This window comes from Artemia sp. Qi Xiang Cuo, chromosome 6 (assembly GCF_049724085.1).
Source record: "Artemia sp. Qi Xiang Cuo chromosome 6, ASM4972408v1, whole genome shotgun sequence".
Taxonomy (NCBI): Eukaryota; Metazoa; Arthropoda; class Branchiopoda; order Anostraca; family Artemiidae; genus Artemia; species Artemia sp. Qi Xiang Cuo.
The window spans coordinates 25,963,464-25,986,118 of NC_142799.1; the positions used below are offsets into that span (position 1 = coordinate 25,963,464).

The 22,655-nt window shown below is 36.5% G+C and overlaps 1 protein-coding gene across 1 annotated transcript in view; it reads right to left on the reverse strand.

The window, feature by feature from the left end:
- LOC148951043 (uncharacterized) overlaps positions 1-22,655 on the reverse strand; it is a 102,311-nt gene that overhangs the window by 13,424 nt on the left and 66,232 nt on the right. The window contains exons 7-10 of the mRNA XM_089090587.1: positions 9,520-9,615; positions 7,126-7,218; positions 5,073-5,188; positions 938-1,095 (exon numbers count right to left, since the gene is read on the reverse strand). Coding sequence (XP_088946713.1) covers positions 938-1,095; positions 5,073-5,188; positions 7,126-7,218; positions 9,520-9,615 — 463 coding nt within the window. The remainder of the gene's footprint in view (positions 1-937; positions 1,096-5,072; positions 5,189-7,125; positions 7,219-9,519; positions 9,616-22,655) is intronic.

Here is a 22,655-nt window from a genome sequence, read left to right on the forward strand (position 1 = left end):
TTATCTAGAAAACTGTATATCTAGAAAATAATGTATTCTAAGTTTATATAGATATGATTTGAAAATTGAAGAATGTCCAGGAAGAAAATTTTTTTAAACTACTATTTCATTTAGACATAATCTTCCGTCTCCTGTAACCAATTAAAAAGCCATATCTTTTATTTTAAATTTATAGCAAGTAGTAACATTATACCTTAAAATAAGTCAAAATTATCCAATAAGCGAAGGGAGATGCAAGACATTATGGGGGGGGGGGCGACTTCATTTTCGCTCCATTTGGAATTATTTGACCGGGGACTGAAGAATTTTCCTAGAAAAAGTGACAAAAAAATAGCCTAAAACAAACGTTTCAGATTTTAACCAGCCATTCACGGAATTCAAAGGGAAAATAGAATTGAGCGAGCCGTGTTCGAATGCTTAAAACTCTAAGACAATTTTTTATTCGAATCTCAATTATTTAGTTTTTGACACATAATATCTTTATCAACTGATTAGTCAAAACTGGAAGGAATCAGAGATTGAGGCCAAAGTTAAAATTGATAGTCACGCGGGCACGTACATGCATTTTTTTTGTTGGATGAAGGATGAGAATTTTTTGGTCAAATAAAAAAAAGTAAATTATAATTTAAATATTAAGTGATTTTTAAATTCCAGAAAATTAGGAGCCCAAGCCTCATGCCCCATCTCCCCCAATGCATGTATCCCCAGAATCAGGATCAGTGTGAATGCTAGATTGAGCTATTTCACGATTATAACTGGTTGTTAAATTTTTCTGGCTATCAAAATATGAAACAAAATCTTTAAAAGGCAGCGTTGCAAAACTCGGCAGGCAGTTCAATCAGTAGAACTCAGTCAAATCTGGAGTCAAAGTTGGCCTTACAATTTACCTTCCGATTTGGCAACCTTTATAAAGTAAGAGTTTAAATAGTTGGCTCACCTTGAGAATTAGGAATTGATTTCCTGGCTGCAATGGATCCCTCGCTCCCTCGGCTTAGTGGCGTAAGAGCTGTTTGCTCTGAAGTAGTCAATCGCTCTAAAAGCATGGATATGCACTGTTCTAAAGTGTCAATGGTATGCTGGTTTGGATCTTCGTTTCTGTAGAACAAAAAACAACAAAATGATTAAAAGAATCCATAAACATAACAGACAATTTACAAACCGTCAAGTTAAAATTTCAAGCTCTTATAGAACTTAAAATGGAACTTCCTCAGAAAAACGATTTAAACCGAAAAACATACTTTTAACCGGAAATATGCCGGAAAATCTGAGGATTTTACACAAGGATTTTACACATTTTTTATACAACTTTTTGTTTGTCATACGATAAGTCAATCTTTATAAAACTTAAATGATATTTTTCTTAAAATTAAAATTATGAATGGAAAAATAACAAATAAACCTATTAGAACCCAGAACATTTCTCGTAAAATTCAGGAAATGCGATGCTGAACGAATAGTTATATCCAGTGTTGAAACCAATCCTAAATGTTTATATTTTGAGACATACCCCTTTGTTTCTCTCCTGCTGGAAGCTTGTATTTCCCCCTAGGAATCCTGTATACGACTTCGATGTCTCTTCGTTGAGCAATTTTGTTTCATTATTTGTCTTCATGTATTCAAGTATTGGAAGCTAAAGTATAACAGTGGTCAATAAGACTATGAAGCGTGAGAGCTCCGAAAAACGAAGGAGAATTTGCTAGATGTTTTCCAGAGAAATTGCCTACCGATTGTTTTGGGTGTCCAACTGACTGACCGCATCTAAAACAGCAGGCTGTACGATAATGTGGTTCAATCTTGCTTTTTAGGGTTAAAACGAAAAGCAGGTCATCCCGAGTGGGGTGGGAGGATGTCGTAAGGAAAGATTTACTGGGAGGGTGTAAAGAAGGAGACTTTGTACAGATTGGGACGGAGGAGCGTGCGTAACTGTGCTGGCCTCAGGCAGCTTGGTGCTGCAGCAATTTCTTAGTAGTGGCAGTAGTACTTGTATTCAATTCCTAGCAAGAAAAAAAGAATATTTTCAAAAATTAAATAATTGATTTGAGAACATTATTTCCTTCCAGAGTTTTTGATGCCGAGAGATATTTGACAGTTCTTGGTAATTTGATGCTTTTAATTTGATTCTTGTTTTATTCTTCGTTAGCCGATTTGCAAATCATCCGATGAAAGAAATACGTTCAGGTGGGTAAGTTAGGCTCATTTTTTGCATCGTCTGATCAAAGCTGAAAAATTTTCTTCTCTCTACACCAGCAAAATAGTGCACAAGACTAATGGGAGCAACCATTTTTTTTATCGCAGTTTTTTTTAAATGGATGTATTTTTAGGTTAAGCATTTCTATATTCTATTTTGTTATTATTAAATTTATTGTTCACTTTTTCTTCCTTCCTGTTTAATTTTTTTAATTCTTCGTTTATATTAGCAATGATGGTTCAATACATTCTTTTATTTATCCAAACAAACAGATGAATTAATTTATTCAATTAATTGGAATAGATATCTGTGGCTTATGGTTTGTTTGAATATTGTAATATTCTATCGAAAAATAATGATTTAAGAATAAACTTTGGTCTGGAATGCTTGCAGTCTGACCTTAACTGCCTCCCTCTTTACGTTGCATTACCCTTCTATCAAAATAACTTTAAAATTAAACGTAACACGAGACAAGCCAAAAAAAATAGTATATTTTAACAAAAAAGAAAATTCCCAAGGGAATACTGAAAGACATCTATTTTACAAAATTACACACATTCTACGTCACGAAATTTAAACGTCATTTACTTTGTTTTTCATTTTCTTTCCCTTTAATTTTCTTTCTCCACATTTTCTCTTTCTTTGCTTATTTATCATCACATTTCTTTAATTTGATATTATTCACTCCTTATGGTGTGTTTAAGAAAATTGCTAATATTACAAATTCTGACGTTTATTTTTGTGATTCTCTAAATATCCCCTAGGCAAGGCCGTGCCCAGGATATTTTTCGGAGGGGGTTTTACTCAAAGATTTTTTTTGGGGGGGGGGGGGGGCGGGGGGTTACACAAAAAACCTCAAAAAACGCATACAAAATTTGTTTATATCCATTTTTGTTGCGTTTTTACCAGTCAAACAAACATTTCGGGGGGGAGGGGTTCAAGCCCCCCTAAACTCCCCCCTAGGGCCTAGTTCTTCGAGCTTGTGTATTTTTTTTCTTCTCGTTATTCATTTTAATATACTAATAGAGCTACATAAAATGGATGTATACTTTAAATTACTTCTAAAAATTATTTAGGGAAAATTCAGAGCATTCAACAGCCCTTTGAATGCTGAGGTTGACAGGATTTCCAAACAGCACCTTATATCTTCCTAAGTACGTTTATGAGCTATAGTCATGCTAATGACCTATGACCAAAAGTGTTTGAACATTATTTTTTACTCCTCCTGCCCCCTTTTTTGCTGTCCCCTTGACAAAAGAAATAATGTAAGCTTTATTTATTTTTCAAAACATATATGAGCAGGACAAAACGGAACATTTGCATGTCATTTACATAAAAGTGTTTATATTAAAAACAGGAATAATAAAAAAATAATCTTTCTCAGAAAAATATTTCAAAGTTTTTTCTACTGAAATAATTTTTCTTTTCATTCCCTCAGATGTTACCTTTCAAAAGCTATGTCTATTGATAATTCAAAACACGCAGGTAAAGTCACATGTGGCTTCCCACTTATCTGCTACGATAAATTATAAAACATTGGGTTGTATCTCTGACCTCAGGTCAATACAAATTGGTCTACTCATCACATGCATCACAAAAAATTAAAATCTAAAAAATAAAAAATTAAACATCACAAAAAATAAAATCTAAATTACTCAGTCTTTAAAAAAATATATATTATATTATAAAAAAAAATTATATTATATTATAAAAAAAATTATTTATAAAAAGGATTATATTATAAAAAAAAAAATAATCAGAGAACTCCTCTCATCCCAATCCCAGAATATAGGGATAGGGCACTATATAAAAACATGCTCTTTTAAATGCATCATGAGCATATTCCTTAAGAAGGTTGACCATACCCCCTCTATCCTCGAATGAGTTGAACCATGTTCGAAATGAGCTTCTGGGTACACCCTTGGCCAAAGGAAGTATTTTCGATTGCCACGTAAAATTCACTAATAAATCAGAAGGATTGAAGTCCAAACTTAAAACATAATTTCTACCAGCTTCTTTCTTTATTTTGAAATTTAAAACAAAAAATGCTTTAGAAGCAAATACGAAATGGCTGATATTCAAGAACAAAGTTACCTGAAATTACTTCGCAGAGGCAAGAGCATCTCTGGCTATTTGAAAAAAAATGCTGGAAAAGCAAATACGATATGGCTTATGTTCAAAAACAAAATTACCCGAAATTGCTTCGCAAAGAGATAAGAGCATCTCTGGCTATTTGGAAAAAAATGATGGAAAAGCAAATACGATATGGCTAATGTTCAAAAACAAAATTACCCGAAATTGCTTCGCAAAGAGATAAGAGCATCTCTGGCTATTTGGAAAAAAAAATGCTGGAAAAGCAAATACGATATGGCTTATGTTCAAAAACAAAATTACCCGAAATTGCTTCGCAAAGAGATAAGAGCATCTCTGGCTATTTGAAAAAAAAAATGCAGGAGAAGCAAAATGGCTAATGTTCAAGGACAAAATTACCTGAAATTGCTTCGCAAAGAGATAAGAGCATCTCTGGCTATTTGGAAAAAAAATGCTGGAAAAGCAAATACGATATGGCTTATGTTCAAAAACAAAATTACCCGAAATTGCTTCGCAAAGAGATAAGAGCATCTCTGGATATTTGAAAAAAAAAATGCAGGAGAAGCAAAATGGCTAATGTTCAAGGACAAAATTACCTGAAATTGATTCGCAAAGAGGTAAGAGCATCTCTGGCTATTTGGAAAATCAAATGCTGGAAAAGCAAATACGATATGGCTTATGTTCAAAAACAAAATTACCCGAAATTGCTTCGCAAAGAGATAAGAGCATCTCTGGCTATTTGAAAAAAAAATGCAGGAGAAGCAAAATGGCTAATGTTCAAGGACAAAATTACCTGAAATTGCTTCGCAAAGAGGTAAGAGCATCTCTGGCTATTTGAAGCTCTTCTCTGCCCTTATTTCTTCTATGCATCTGTGGGGTGGTGGTAGCTAAAGAAATGCCAGGGTTGTCCTGAAAAAGAAAAGAATTTGTTATTGGCTCTTAAGCAGAGACAACTCATGAATTTATTTAAGAAGCTATACGTGGAAAATTAAAGCTAAAATATTCAGCTTAAACAAAACACGAAAAAAGTAAAAGAAGTGAAAAAAACAATACATCATATAAAAAGAAATATAAAAAAGAAGAAAAACTCACACCTAAATGAAGTTTTATTTTCTGTTATATTTATATTATCGAAGACAGCTTCTTTGGTTCTACTGAAGTTGAAAATTCCATAACCATTTGAACAACTTATGAAGAGAATTTCATTTAAAAGAACTTCACTAGGTTGTAATTTACTAAATTATACAAAAATAAAAGATTGCGCAGTTTTAAAACGCAGTAGGAAACTCATCATTCATAAATAAGTACATTTACCAAGGGCTGTATTAATTACATATTTAGTTAATTAATCTAGTTCATTAATCTAATTTATTAATTAATTAAGTTTTATCATATTTCAAAGAAGCTGTAGTGACGGCTGTCGAACTAATAAAACTTCTCATCCTTCAACTTTTTGCACTTGGTTCTATCCTAACAGAGTTTTAAACTAAAGAACAGTCTTGAAACCATTTTAGAATATGCTTTCAAAGACTATATTAGATTACTGTTCCTGTTAAATGTTGATAAGTTAATTGCAAAACTGTTTAACAGAATTGCCAGTTTCGTCTCATCACAAATGCTTGGCGCACAGAATTTCAGTTTGATTACAAAAAAAGCAAGGTTGCGTATCTTATAAGTAAAGATTAGAAAAACAAATAATAAACTAAGACCGCTCCCCATTTTTACCTAATCATAGGATAAAATCCCAGTTAAAATTTGACTTTCTTGGTAACTTGCGATATTTGACTTTTCAAAAAAGGAATATGTTGACTCAGATCCTCGAAAGGCTACAAACTCCAATAAAGAAAACAGAAGAAGAGATTCATCCTTTTTAAATTTAGGGCACTAAAAAATTAATTTCTTAGAATGTCACCGTTTTATTTCCTTATTTTTCTTTTTCTCATATCATTTTTTCTTGATGAGGCTAAAGGCTATAGTAAAATTGCAATATATAGACAGATAGAAAGAAAGATAGAACGATAAGCCCATTTCAAACTAAAGCTAAAAGACTAAAGCCCATTTCCCATGACATAGGAAAAATTCGCGGACAAATGCGAATTGAAGCATGAATCATCTTTTTATTTTTAAATTTTTTCTTTGCCTCATTCTTTATTTCAGCAGCCATTTAATCATTTTTCTGGCAAAAAAACTACCATTTTCCGAAAAAAAAAGCGTTGAAAAAAATAGTATTTTTATTTTGATCTTAAAAAAAAAGAAAACACAAAAATAAGTTATTTTTTTCTCAAAAGCAAGGTTAAGATGTTTCACAGCTGGCAAATAAAGATACCTCAAGTGCCAAGATAAATGAGATTGTTGATTTGACAGCATCAGACTATAGCTTACATTTCAAGAAATGCCAAAAACAAAAGGAAAAATTAAGTTTCCGTTTAGTAGAATTTCGTTATGGTAGCCATCAAGGCCCTCTACGATTTGAGCTCAATTATCAAAAAAAAAAAAAAGAGAATCCATCTCAGAATGGAGGATAAGAGGTTGTACGCATAACATGTAAAAAATACACCTTGTGTCAAAAAGAATGACGAAGGTTTGATTTCCTCATAGCATTATTTCGTGAGTAAAGTTGGTTTGAGCTTCAGTGAGGTCTCAGTTATTGAGGTCAGAAGCTTTATCTAGCATTTCCATTTGGTCTCAGGAAAAACGTGGAAAACTGATTTTTTCTCAAAGGTAACGTTAAGAGGTTATGCGGCTGAAAAAAACTTTATTGTCAAAAGGTCTGAGGTTATTTGCGCTTTAAGTACAAAAAGTGACAACAGCAATAAAAATAGCTTCGAAAAACACATTGATCTCACCATTAATCGTGACATCCTGTCTGAGTTTATTGTCTGATTCCTTAATTCATTCATCTGCCATTCCTTTTCTTCAAGTTTTTTCTGTAATTCGGCCTTAAAAAAAACTGAGAGTAAAAAAAAATATTGTAAAAAAGGCTTAAGATCTTACACCATTTCCTTCTGGATCTTGATTATGTTACACTGAAGAAAACAAAAATGCAAGTTCCGTTTACTTTTCATATTCTTCAGCTTCCAGCATAGAACGACAACAATACTACTATAGGCCAATAAGCACAACTTAGCTGAGCATTATCTAATTCATAAAATGAATAAAAATCTATAGTTATAGCTCATTCAAGAATTTTGCTATAATTGTTTAGATGTTAATTCATAGTAAAATAAAGGGTAAAAAAATTAAGCTTAGTTGAAAAAAAAGTTTCAGTTTTTAAATGATAGGATGTGCTCTATTAGTCCCCAGAGGAATTTCAGGAAATCTATCCACATAGGAAATCTATCAGGCCCTATAGATATTTTTACTAAACATCGAAGCTGTTTTGGCTAAATCACCAACCTAGTTATTCCAATATTGGAGCACTTGACAGGGATGGAAAATGTGTTTAATTGTTGGGAATACATGTGCAAGGATACGTTGGGGTCTGTTACCTATTCGACCCCATCCTACCAATTCAGTTACTATTTTATGGAGACTCATTGTGAAAAGCTATCCACCATTATCACAGAAAAACATGAATACACGCCCAAGAGCGATTCTCAATCCCGTGACAGTTTGCATAATCATGACCATTTGGTCATAAACATAACCATTTGGTCATAAACATGAAAATGGTCATAAACATGACCATTTTCATGCATGCCCACGACACGAATAAAGACAAGTGTTTGCATCATCCTTGCTATTTCTTTCAGTTTTCTCCATCGCAAAATCCCAGTCTTAGGTCTTGAGATTTTGGGATTTCCGCTGATTACCCGTATTTTTCCTATCAGTTGCCTTTGTTGTCAAAGGAAGAATCCTTTGAAATCCCAACTCCTTCTACCCTCTACTGAAATAAGTTCTTGTACATTTACGGTTTTTTTAATTATGCAATATTTTTTATGGATGAATCTCAAAACCTCCCACTTTTTACTTAAGAATCAGCAGGAAAGATAAAAAAGAAACTATACGAATTTAAAAATAGATATACTTTAATAAATAATCAGCATTAGGCCTACCGTTTTCTTATTAATACCATATATGCTATCAAAAGTTATAAATCTACCAAGGAAACAGAATCAATTTCTAGTTTTAAACCATTTCCCTCTTGACAATTAACCCTTTCTGGCAATTAGTTTAACTATTATTTGTCTTTCTTAGTTTATTATCAAGGAAAACAGATACAGCTGAAAATATATTTCTGTAAAAACCATATTTGCTTGTAGCAATGCGTTTCTGAGATCTATTTATCCCAGAATACTATTATAAAGACTAAAATTTTTTTGAACAGATAAACCGTGACATGTCTTACGAAGTCCTATGTTAGATCAGATGTTACGAACCGGGTCTGACAAGTTCCTTTCAGCTCAATCGAATTCTATTCGAGTCCCAACTAACTTACTTGAGATAGATACTTTGATTCCTCAGCATCTTGCTTGATGAAAATCTTTCTTTCAAGCATCATATTCATCTGATCAAAATGTCGGATTTCAACCCCCTGACAGCTTGCAACATGATTAGACATATGCTCCCAGAGTTTGCACGAAGCTACCACTCGTTTGCTACCTTCATAAAGTATATTGGAAAGTTTCTAGTTAATACCAAAGTTTTTCTCAGTTTTCCTTGTAATTGATGTCTCTGAAATGGGTTGAATGTTTAATAAAGTTGGTGGAATCATGCCCTACTCCTTCCATAGCTTGTAATTTTGGAAATTGTTAAGATGGGCGACTGGATTTGTTTATATTTTTTGGTTGCTATTTGTTTCTCCTCTATTCCTCCAGGCCATGGAGTCTTGCAGTTTAGAAAAATAAAAGAACTCAGAATTGTGAATGTCAAAGACATCCTAAGCGCGTCAATGCCGGTTGTTTCAAACCCCAGACCCCCCCCCCCCTCATCTCACCCCCACACACAAATATACACACAATAGTGAAGGACGTTGCCTAACTTTCAGAAACCTCAATCAAAATCAGGTAAAAGAAGCTTGTAAAGCTACTAACTAAACCTAAATGATTTTCAGTTTTTTTTTCTTGACATAAAATTCCAAAAAACATAAATAATTTTCATATCTTCTTCTTGACAAAGAAATATAGTACGTGTTCTAACGCTAGGAACAAAGAGGGTTTTACTATAATCTTATTATTTAAAGGTGAAATGGTTGTATGTATGATTTTCTTGTATAAGGATAATTTGAGTCACAGTTTTACCTTTTCGCTGCTAAGCCTGTGTTGTCTTAAAGCACTCTTCATTAAAGCCTGTCGCAACTTTTCTGGACTTGTCTCCTCAAGCATAAGTTCTGATACCTGCAAATAAATAATGTGACTTAATACTCTGTTTAAATAGTTTGGGAAACCTAAAAGAAAAGAAACTTAAGAGTCTTTCTAAAAATAAAGAAAAAAAGCTGTTTCTTTTATAAATTTTGGGAAAAACTAGATTTTGTAAATAAGTTGTGGGATTCAAGTTTCGGTTCAAAGAGTTTGAAGAAACTTGATACATGAAACTCAAGACGAAAAGAAAAACAAACAATACCCTCCATGGCTACCAAGCAGCATCATAAAGTTAATAATACTAACTAATTTTTTTTTGTATTTTTACTTTAGCTTAACATTGGAAAAAGCCACTTTTGCCAAAAAAAGTGATACTTATGCACTATTTTCAAAACCAGATTATTTTCTATATACTAACCTTTGTAATTTTATAACAATGGAAATAGCTCAAAAGTAAAAAATCAGTCTGTTTTCAGAAAATTTCACGTTGGATCCAAATAAACTTCCGACCTTCAACTGAATTTTAAATTCAAACGCATTAACACTAACCCAGCCATGTCAACGCTTTGAAATAAACTGTGCCAGTTTTTGCGACTAAAACTGTACAACAAGAGATTAATATAAGTCAAGAAGGGGCAAGTAAAGCATAAATGTGCTGAAAATGTTTTTGCACCGAAAAGTATCTAAATTTGTACCAAAAACAGTACATTTGTACCGCGCTGGCAACACTGCGTTAATACTATGTTTAATTTTCTAATCAAGCTGCGTAACACTACATTTTCAGTGGTATCGCTAGATTCTGATTCCTGTTAAGCCCTACTACAGCCCTCTCTCAACCTTGGTCCTTTCATTAAGTTTATATAGAACGATATATTCTATTGATATTATTGACGAGTAGGACTTCACCCAGAGAATAACGAAATTACCCGAAAGAGCCTACGCTGTTGAAGTTATAAAACACTACTACTAATACTACTACTACTAGCAACTCACTGCAGCACCAAGCCGCCTGAGGTCAATACAGCATCGCACGCTCCTCCTGCATCCCAATCTATTCAAAGCCTCCCTGTTTACAACCTCCTAGGAAGTCCCTATTTCCTTTAAATATTTCTTTATGACGTCCTCCCACTCCAGACGAGGACGACCTGCTTTTCATTTAGCCTTAGACGGTTGGCCGAAAGGGATAATCTTCGGTAATTCCTTCATCCGCACAAATTGCCCCAGCCACCTCAACCTTTCTTTCATTATAGCCCTAGAGAGCGGTATTGAACCCATATACTTGTGAAAAAAAGGACCGTAAAATATTTGCTTTTAGATGGCAAAATTTTCAAAAACAGATTTTCCAATAATGATTTTTACGAATGGAATAACTGTCTTATTTTTGTCACCTCGCCAAGTAGATGGTACGCTAAATTTTAAATCCTGTGTTTGTAATTGCCGGAGTTGGGGTCCAGGTGTCGCTGATTATTTGGTTTGGAATGAGGGTCTGAGGTGTGACCCTTTAAAATCAACCAGAGTCAGAGTTCCTCATAGGCACCTGGAGAATTCTGGGGGAGAAACATAGGAAGTGGTCCTTAGTCATGTATTGCACTCCCTGCCAAAGGCAGAGAATCAGCAGAAGTGTCCCTACACCACGCACACCATTGGTCAGCATTAAATTTTTTTTTATTATTATTATTATTATTAATTATAAATGAGACCTACTCTAAAAACCAGAAATCTTTTAAGCTGCATCCTAGAAATGAATTCTCTTCGTAATCTTAACCATATCCTATTTCCTATTCACTGGGATGGTGGCCAGAAATCATATGCAGCGCAATTTCACTGTTCAGGAAATTGGAGTGGATTGTGCCCTTGATTATAGTCGAAAGTAATTGGAGGGCAACGAGCCCTTCGCCCCACACCCACCGTTACCCCAAACACATCAAATCAAAATTTTGAGATATCCAGTTTGTTCAGCGTAGTTGATTTCCAGATAGAAAATATGTTTTTGAGGAGGGAGCCTCAGGGCAGGGGTTTTAAGTTATGCCCTAGGGGCATATAAGAACGATGTTAGCTCAATGTTATTTTTTTTCCTTTGGACCAGGGCACATGCCTTGTTGTCGTAGAAACTTCAAAAAGGGCTCATTCAATTGGAAATTGGAGTGGCTTTTGCCCTTTTTAATAGTCGAAAGGGATTGGAAGGCACTAACACCCCTTTCACGCCCACCATTTCCCAGAACACATCAAATCAAAATTTTGAGATATCCATTTTGTTGAGCGTAGTTGATTTCCAGATAGAAAATATTTTTTTGAGAAGGAAACTTCCCCAAAACCCTCAGGGCAAGGGTTGTAAGTTGTGCTCTGGGGGCATATTCATATTTTATAGAAAGCGTTGTCGTAGAAACTTCAAAAAAGGCTCATACGATTGGAAATAAAAAGGGCTAGTACCCTTTTTAATAGTCGACAGTGTTTGGAAGGCGACTACCCCCCCCCCCCCACCCATCACGCCCACCTTTTCCCCAAACACATCCAATCGAAATTTAAAGATAGTCATTTTGTTCAACGTAGCTGAAAGTTCTGAAAATTAGGTCGTTGAGGATGAAAACAACCCCCCCCCCCACAGCCCACAGGGCAAGGGTTGTAAGTTATGCTAAGGGGGCATATAAGGTTTTTATAGAAAGCGTCGCCGTAGAAACTTCAAAAAGGGCAGATTCGATTGGAAATTGAAATGGCTAGTGCCCTTTTTAATTGTCGAAAGTGACTGGAAGGCAACTAACACCCCTTCCAAGCTCACCATTTATCCAAACTCATCCAATCAAAATTTTAGATAACCTTTTTGTTCTACGCAGTTTAAAGTCGAGGAAATCATACCTTTGAGCAGGACACTCCCCCCAGTCTTCAGGGCAAGGGTTACAATTATGACCAGGGGGCATATAAGTTTTTATTAAAATCTTTGTCCTAAAAACATGAAAAGGGGCTCATTCAATTGAAAATTCAAAGGTTTAGTGCCCATTTTAGTAGTCAAAAGTGATTTGAGGTCAACCAGCCCCCCTCTCACGACCACCTTTTTACCAAACTCATTCAATCAAAATTTTTTGATAGAAATTTTATTCAATATAGTTGAAAAATTTGGAAATTAGGTATTTAAGGAAGACAACCCCTCCACCCCGAAAACCCTTAGGGCAAGGGTCGTAAGCTATGCCCTGGGCCATATAAGGTTTTTATAGAAAGCTATGTTGCAGAAACTTCAAAAAGGGTACATATCCATTTTGTTCAGCGTAGTGGATTTCCAGATAGAAATTATGTTTTGGAGGAGGACACTCCCCCACAGCCTTCAGTGCAATGGTTGTAAGTTATACCCTGGGGGCATATAAGGTTTTCATAGAAAGCGTTGTCGTAGAAACTTCAAAAAGGTTTATTCAATTATAAATTCAAAGGGCTAGTGCCCTTTTTAATAGTCGAAAGTGATTGGAGGGCAACTAACCCCTCTCTCAAGCCCACCTTTTCCCCAAACGCATCAAATCAACATTTTAAGATAGCCATTTTGTTCAACGTTAGATGAAAGTTCTGGAAATTAGGTCTTTGAGGACGACAGCCCTCCACAGCCTTCAGGGCAAGGGTTGTAAGTTATGCCCTTGGGGGTCATATAAGATTCTTATAGAACGCGTTGAAAGTCATAGAAACTTCAAAAAATACTCATTAGATTGGAAATTGAAATGGCAAGTACCCTTTTAAATAGTCAAACATAATTGAGGATGACAGCCCCCCACAGCCTTCAGGGCAAGGGTTGTAAGTTATGCCCTTGGGGGTCATATAAGGTTCTTATAGAACGCGTTGAAAGTCATAGAAACTTCAAAAATACTCATTAGATTGGAAATTGAAATGGCAAGTGCCCTTTTAAATAGTCAAAAATGATTGGAAGGCAACTAATACCCCTTTGACGCCCACCATCTACCCAGAAACATCCAATCGCAATTTATAGATAACCATTTTGTTCCACGCAGTTTAAACTTCAGGAAACTATATTTTTGATTAGAACACTCCCCCCACAGTCTTCAGGTCAAGGGTTATAACTTATGCCCTAGGGGCGTATAAGTTTTATTGTAATCGTTGTCATAGAAACTTGAAAAGGGCTGATTCGAATGGAAATTCAAAGGGCTAGTGCCCTTTCTAATAGTCTCGAAAGTGATTTGAGGGCAAATAAACCCCCTCTCACCCCCACTTTTCCCCCAAACACATTCAATAGGTTTAAATAGAAAGTGATGATGTAGAAACTTCAAAAAGGGTTTATTCAATTGGAAATTGAAAGGGCTGCCCTTTTAATAGTCGAAAGTGAATGAAGGGCAACTAAACCCCCTCTCACGCCAACCATTTTCCCAAAAACATTCAATCAAAATTCTGAGATATCCATTTTGTTTAGTACAGTCGAAAGTTCTGAAAATTATTTCTTTTATGATGACTACCTCATCAGAGCCTTCAGTGCAAGTATTGTAAGTTATGCTTTTGTGGCATATAAGGTTTATATAGAAAGTTGTTGTAGAAATTTCAAAACGGGCCTATTTGATTGGAAATTGAAATTGCCATTTTTAATAGTTGAAAGTGAGTGGAGAGTAATTAACCCCCTTCACACACCCACCATTTCCCAAACACATTGAATCAAAGTTTAGAGATAGCCATTTTGCTAAATGTAGTTGAAAGTTCTGAAAATTATATATTTTAGTATGATAAACCCCCCAGATTCCCCAGGGCAAAGGTTGTAAGTTATGGCTTGGGGCCATGAGGTTTTTGTACATAGAGTTGTCGTAAAATTTCAAAAGGGGCTGATTCAATTGGAAATGGAGAGGGCAATGGAAATTGGAATTCCATTGGAAATTGGGAAAAATTGGGAAATTGGAATGGAGAGGGCAATGGAATTCAATTGGAAATGGAGAGGGAAATGGAGAGTGTCCTTTTTAATAGTTGAAAATGATTGGAGGGTAACTAGTCCCCCTCTTACGCCCACCATTCCACCAAACACATCCAATCAAAATTCTCAGATAGCCATTTTGTTCAACCTTAAAGAAAGTTCTGGAAATTAAGTCTTTGAGGATGAAAACCGCCTCCAGTCCTCAGGGAAAGGGTTTTAAGTTATGCTCTGGGGACATGTAAGGTTTTTATTGAAAGTGTTGTCGTAGAAACTTCAAGCGTTTCTAAGCGTTTCCTGAGCGTATTCTAAGCGTTTGAGGTGCTAGAGTACTCTAAAAATAATGAAAATATAACAATGTAGGCCTAGTGTATAGTATATTTTTAATCAAAAAATAACATGTAGAATATTAACATAAGATATGATTAATATATTATTATACTTTTTAGACATTCTATACTTTTTAGACTTTTTAGACATTTAAGAACTTTAGACATTCTGAATCTGCATCATAAAATAATATTTTAAGTTTTAAAGTTGTTCCTTACTTTAGCTAAAAATCTTTTCCATTTGTTTAATTACATTTCGTAAAACTGTGAAGTCTTAAGAATCCAATACTTTTGGTAACGTAGAAAAAATTATCTGTGTTTGGATTTTAAGTGTAATCAAACAGTTTGTGGTTACGAAGTGGGAGGAGAGTAGAGTTGACCTTTTGAATTCTATGGCCCCTCCGTACCAAACAGGTTTTTCTGGTAGTCCTATTCTACAGGTCATTACACCTTTGCCAAGAGATTTACGCAATTTAAGGACAAGTTTTTCTGACATAGATTTCTAGTTCATGATATACAAGTTTTTTTTAGGTTAAATCCGTGGTCATTCATCTGTAAGTTGATTAGTGGTTTTTTTTTTTAAAACTTGGCTAATAGGTTTTTAAACCTATTGCTACGAACGCTACATGCATTCCATTTTTGGAACTAGGAGCGAGATTGTGTGATGCTATCAGACTGGTTTCGTTTCATGGGTTCATTAATAGAAGTACTAATGTTTTTGAAAAGGGTAATTACTTCTTTAGTTTACGAGATGTGTGAATTTTTTGCGAAAAGGTATTTGCGTAAAGGTATTGCGATGGTTAAGAATGCCTCACGGGTAATTAAAGAATGGGATGCTTGCATCAACAATACAAAGAATATGCTCAGATACTTAATAGATTTGACGCCTACAAGAGACATTGGTAGAAGGTATTCAATAGCTTAATTGAAAAGTAACGATAGAATGACATTGTGACTTGACCTAGCTTTACCTCGCCGATGTGGTCTGTATAATACAAAAGTGATGATTTGCACAGTGTTGTCAATTTTAAATAGTTTAGAAATAAAAAAATTAACAAGAAATGGCTGAAAAGTGTTTTGAGGGAGTTGAGTTGCACGGGGGTTCAGTTACATGCGGATTCAGTTACACGGGGATTAGTTAAATGGGGTCGAGTAGCACGGCGGTTCCGTAGTCCAGGGTTTCGGTTAGCCAGGGGGTCTGGTCCAGGGGGGGTTCAGTTGTACGGGGTGTCGGTTATACAGGGGTACAGGTACATGGGGGGTTCAGTTATTTTTTCTGATTTTGTGTGTTTTCGCAAGAAAATAACTGGTCTTTTAGCAAACTTAGCCATAGCTACCTGAAACTCTGCATAAATATCTTCATTTTTAATCTAATTGCATAGCTACTAAAGGAACATTGAACATTTTTTCTGATTTTGTGTGACCACCCGGCACCCCAAAGACTCCTGAGCCTCCATTATAATACTTTTTAAGGCTTGATTATATCTTTTCAGAACAAATTATTATTTTAGGGAATTATTTCGGTGAAACAGTTAGAGACATTTGAACGGTGTTGTGAGGTCCCTTACCATAACCCCAAAGGGCTCCGATCCCCCCACCCCAACCCCAAAGGAAGCCCCCGGACAGCAAAGGTTCTCTAGACCCTCAAAGGACCCCCAGCGCCCCGATGCCTCCTGAGTCCCCCATTATAATACTTTTTAAGGCTTTATTATATCTTTTCAGAACAAATTATTATTTTAGGGAATTATTTCGGTGAAACAGTTAGAGACATTTTAAGAGATGATTTTAGAAAAGGACTTGAGGGTGAAACTCTGTGGTCGTTATAATACACAAGTTCCATTTGAACGGTGTTGTGAGGTCCCTTACCATAACCCCAAAGGGCTCCGATCCCCCACCCAAACCCCGAAGGAAGCCCCCGGACAGCAATGGTTCTCTGGACCACCAAAGGACCCCCGGCGCCCCGATGCCTCCTGAGTCCCCCATTATAATACTTTTTAAGGCTTTATTATATCTTTTCAGAACAAATTATTATTTTAGGGAATTATTTCGGTGAAACAGTTAGAGACATTTTAATAGTGTTGTGAGGTCCCTTACCACAACCCCAAATGGGTCCGATGGCCCCCACCCCAACCCCAAGGAAGCCCCCCGCCAGCCAAGGTTCTCTGGACCCCCAAAGGACCCCCGGCGCCCCGATGCCTCCTGAGTCCCCCATTATAATACTTTTTAAGGCTTTATTATATCTTTTCAGAACAAATTATTATTTTAGGGAATTATTTCGGTGAAACTCTGTGGTCGTTATAATACACAAGTTCCATTTGAACGGTGTTGTGAGGTCCCTTACCAGAACCCCAAAGGGCTCCACTCCCACCACCCCAACCCCCAAAGAAGCCCCCGGACATCCAAGGTTCTCTGGACCCTCAAAGGACCCCCGGCGCCCCGATGCCTCCTGAGTCCCCCATTATAATACTTTTTAAGGCTTTATTATATCTTTTCAGAACAAATTATTATTTTAGGGAATTATTTCGGTGAACCAAAGGACCCCCGGCGCCCCGATGCCTCCTGAGTCCCCCATTATAATACTTTTTAAGGCTTTATTATATCTTTTCAGAACAAATTATTATTTTAGGGAATTATTTCGGTGAAACAGTTAGAGACATTATAAGAGATGATTTTAGAAGAGGACTTGAGGGTGAAACTCTGTGGTCGTTATAATACACAAGTTCCATTTGAACAGTGTTGTGAGGTCCCCTTACCGCAACCCCAAAGGGCTACGATCCCCCACCCCAAACCCCAACGAACCCCCCCGTCCGCAAAGGGTCTCTAGGCTCCCAAAGGGGCCCCCGGCGCCCCAAAGACCCCCGAGCCTCCATTATAATACTTTTTAAGGCTTTATTATATCTTTTCAGAACAAATTATTATTTTAGGGAACTATTTCGGTGAAATAGGCCCTCATAGGTGTTTGTTGTCTGAAACCTATAGTTTGGGATGAATAGTTTGCTATTTTAAGCTTTTCTGAGCTAAGGTTTCTTAGTATTTCATAGGTGTGTGTTGTCTGAAACTTATGATTTGAGGTATGTAATTTGCTATTTCCGACTTTTCATAACCAGATTTCTTCGTCTTTCGTAGGTATGTGGTGTCTGAAACCAATGATTTGGGATGTGTGGGTTGCTATTTTTTGACTTTTCTGAGCTGGATTTCTTAGCCTTTTGTAGGTGTGTGTTGACTGAAACCTATGATTTGGGAATGAGTGGTTTGCTATTTTTGACTTTTCTGAGTTAGATTTATTAGCATTTCATAGGTGTGTGCTTTCAGAAAATTATGGTTTGGAAGGTGTAGTTTGCTTTTTGGACTTTTAAGAGCTAGGATTCTTAGTCCCTCATAGGTGTTTGTTGTCTGAAACTTCTAGTTTGGGGTGAGTAGTTGGATATTTCAGACTTTTCTGAGCTAAGGTTTCTTAGTATTTCGTAGGTGAAGCTTCCACGTCAGTTTTAAGTTCACCAAGACATAAAACATTTAAAGTTCAGTTCTAATTTTTCCATAGAAGATAGGAAGAGTTATACTATTATTGTGATTATTTTCTATGAAGATAGAAAGTTTCACTTTAATTCTAAATTTTCTTAAATTCAGTTCCGACTTTTCTCAAAGAGATGAGAAAATTTAAAGTTCAATTCAAAATTTTCTCAACGAAGTCAAGGAAAGTTCAAGTTCCCTTCCGAATTTTACCAAAGAACACAATTCAATTCTAATTTATCCAGAGAAAATAAAAATCTTCCACTTAAGTTCTTTATTTAACAAAGAAATAAAGAAATTTAAAGTTCAATTCTAAATTTTTCAGTGGAAGATACAAAAAGTAATACCATACTTGTGAATATTTTCACGGAAGATAAAAAGTTCTAGTTCAATTTTAAATTTTCTCAATGAAGTGAAGAAAAGTTCAAGTTCCCTACTGAATTTTACCAAAGAACACAATTCAATTCTAATTTATCCAGAGAAAATAAAAATCTTCCACTTAAGATTGGTGGTTATCACCACCATTATTAAGGTTATCAAAAAGATATTTTCAAATTTAGAAATCAACTACGCTGAACAAAATCGCTATCTAAAAATTTTGATTAGATGCGTTTGGGGGAATGATGGGCGTGGGGGAGGGGGGGCTAGTTGCCCTCTAATCACTTTCGACTATTAAAAAGGGCACTAGCTACTCCAAATTCCAATCAAATGAGCCTTTTTCGGAGTTTCTACGACAACTCCTTCGATACGAAGTGCCCTGATCTGGAAACCAAAAAAAAAAAAAAAAATAATAAAAAAAAAATAATACATTGTGCCAACATCGTTCCTTACTTAGGCAGCGCGATTGCGTTGCCTATGATTATTTTTTTAATTTGAAAATTTTTCCACATTTCGAAACATAACGAAAATTGCAAACTTTGGAAAACAGTCAATTACAATAGTGTTTAAATTGCAAATTTTGTAAACAGTCAATTACAATAATGTTTACACTTGTAAAGAACAGATCTTTCCCAAAAAAACCATCAATTTTTAAAGAAATGGCTGCAAAAACTCATTAAATAAAAGTGAATTTTGAAACCAAATTTCAACTAACCAAAAACTGTCATGGTTGCACCGGTAGCTGCAACCTAATAAAGAACAGATTTCTCCAAAAAGAAAACATCCATTTTTGAAGAGACTAAATAAGAAATCTGGCTACACCTCCAAGAAAAAATCCCTCTTCCTTACGGATTTATCTTCTGGACCAGCGGTTCTCAAATTGTGGTACGCGTACCCCTTAGAGTTACTTAAAAAATTTTTAGGGGGTACACGGCTAGCCAACAACAAAAAACAACCCTTTAACTCTAGGACTGGCAATTTCATTTACATTTTAGCTATAGTTTACTTAGTACCGGTAACTGAGAAGGGGTACCTAAAATGTTTTGTGGGTAAAAAGGAGTACATTGTCGAAGTAAGTTTGAGAACCACTGCTCTAAACAATTCAATCCTGGTAAGAATTCACCCTGGACACAAACCCTTGACATCTCCACGCTTAAAATTGAATCAACAAAGAGAAAATAAGACATAAGAAGAAATCTCATATAGGAATTCTGGCAAATTTCACCATTGTAAAATTTCCCCTGAAAAATTCACCGCCTGAAAAATTTCCCTCCCCACGACAAATTCTCCCCGTGGAAAATCCAACCTGCAGAAAATTCTCTCACCCAAAAATCTATGCATACTTCCCAAAAGCAAATACAACACGTAAACAATATGCAAATTTTGTAACTTAAAGAACTTTCCCCAGGGTCTGTGGGGGCTGGGATGTCAAATGGACACTTTTAGTGCCTTTTGGACACTTTTTCACACTGAAGGACACCGGGACACTATTGGATCAAAAAAGGTAGCTTTTTGAAATAAAGGACACTTTTTGGACATTTTTCCAAATCAAAAATTAAATGTCTTTATTTTCTTCTTTTTTTTACTTTTTTTTTAATTTGTACTTTACTTTTAAGCTTTGGTAACAGCTTTAGGATTTTTCGTAGATGTTTTTTTGCACTGTGCAAGCACTATTTATCAAGCAAATAGGACCTAAAGTCTTAACCAATGTGGTATGCTAGAGCTATCAAATCCATCCTCTTCTTCTATCCTACAGCTGATGTTTGTCATCAAGTCGGTCAACTTCAAATACCTACCTACTACTGGTGGTAAAATCACCAATGCCAATGAGAAGACTAGAAAGAAGAAGTGAATGGCATTCCCTCCAGCCACGTCCCGCGTAAATCCTTGCGCTGTGTAGCTGTATGCACTCGGCTGATATTATAAGCCTTCTGAAGCCTATTACTGATTCTAAGTGGGAGCACTGGGGTAGCGAATCCTGGAAATTTACATGGTGATGGTGGGCATCCAGGCACTGAGCCTTGACTCTCTGTCCGAATGCTGGATAGGAATCTACAGGCGAACCTCAATGTGATGTAGGGGTGTGAACATCACCGATCTCCACGCCGAGTAAGGTGATGGTCAACGCGCTTTGGGTAACCGCAAGACTGGGGACCTTGTGATGTACCTTATCCCCAAGAAACCCTCAAGAATGATAACAAATATGATGATTGAAAGTTAGGCTATGGCATCCCCGGCATTCTGCAATGTGACGAGAATGCCGTTCTCGCCGAAAAGTATGCTAGCTACCGTCCTATCAAGAAGACAAGGCCTGAATATCGGCTGCTGGAACCTGTGCTCGATTTAATGTTTGTTGACAGAATTTTTTGTAGCAGACGAATATTATCTTTATAACTTTGATAATCTGTGTGTTTCTGACACGAGACTAAATGGACATAACATCTTGACCCTTGACTTCTCGGCTGGGAAGGCGGTCTCTTTTTTTTATCTCAGGACTATTAGATGGATCTGGCCGGGCAGGAGTAGGTATCCTGTTGTCCCCCATTCCAATCACTGGGCTCATCGAGTATGAGCCTGTGTCTGAGAGAATCGTACTGGCAAGAATTAAAGGTCGCACGAACAATCTGACTATCCTTAGCGTTTACGCCCCAATAAGAGATACCACTGAACAGGAAAAAGATCAGTTTTTCAGTGACCTGCAGACAGTCATTGATAAGATTCCCCGGAAAGATATCCTCCTAATTGGAGGCGACTTCAATGCCAGAATCGGAAGAAAGCTGAATAACTCGGAACAGGTGATTGGCAAGTACGGCCTCGGAGACCGGTGCAGAAATGGAAACAGGCTTCTGATTTTTGCAATGCAGAACAGCCTTGCTGTGGCTAACACCTGGATTAGGCACAAGTCGTGTCATACGTATACACGGAAATCTCGTGAGGGACGAGCAAAGGCCCAAATAGATTATCTCCTTGTATCCCGATGATGGAAATCCATGGTGTTGGACCCGAGAGGGCGCAGAGGTGCTAAAACGAAATCACAAAATAGATCTTATCGCTTCTTTCTGAAGACAAGGCTAAAGTACAGACTTAGCTCAAGGAAGACTACTATGCCGAACCAGAAAATAGACGTGTCGAAGCTGAAAGTAGATGAGTACTGAGGAGCGTTTGTTCTTAAACTCTCAAACCGACTCGTTGTCCTTCAAGATGACACCAAGGAAGCAACCCCGACTGATGAGTGCCCCAACTGCCCCAAGATAAAGATTGAAAAGAAATGGAACAAACTCAAGGACCACATCAATGAAGCTGCGTGAAACATACTTGGGTTTGTGAAGCGTAAAACCAAGAAATAGATCTCAGAAAAGACACTCAAACTCTGCCAAGAAAAAAGAAATGACCAACAAGAAATCCCCCACATACAAAGCGCTGCGACAGGAATGTCACAAATCGGGAAGAGCTGACAAAAAAACCTACTGGTTTAATGTTCCCAGTGATATGAAAAGAGCCACATAACAGAACGATACACGAAAACTCTATCAGATACTTGGAGAATGCACTGGGAAGAAGAAGAAAACTACCATCCTCTCGCTTAAGGTGAAGGTTAGGAAAATACTAACAAGCAGCGAGGAGCATATCGAAAGATGTTGTGCTCACTTCCAAGGACTATCGAGACCAGAAGACAATAGTAATCGAAAGCAGCCACTTATTGCACCGCAGAACCGCCCACACAACCAGGCTTATGAAATGTATGTACGGACCCAACCTCCAGGGATGAAGTAATTAAGGCGATCCAAGTTTTGAAAAACCATAAAAGCCCAGGAATAGCTGGGATTCCTGCCGAGCTACTGAAAGCTCTCCCTGATGTGGTGATGGATAAACTTCATAGCGTGATAACTGAAGGCTGGGACAATGAATACATCCCAGATGACTGGAAAACCTCAGTAATTGTCCCTATCTTCAAAAAAGAAGGCCTAATGGAC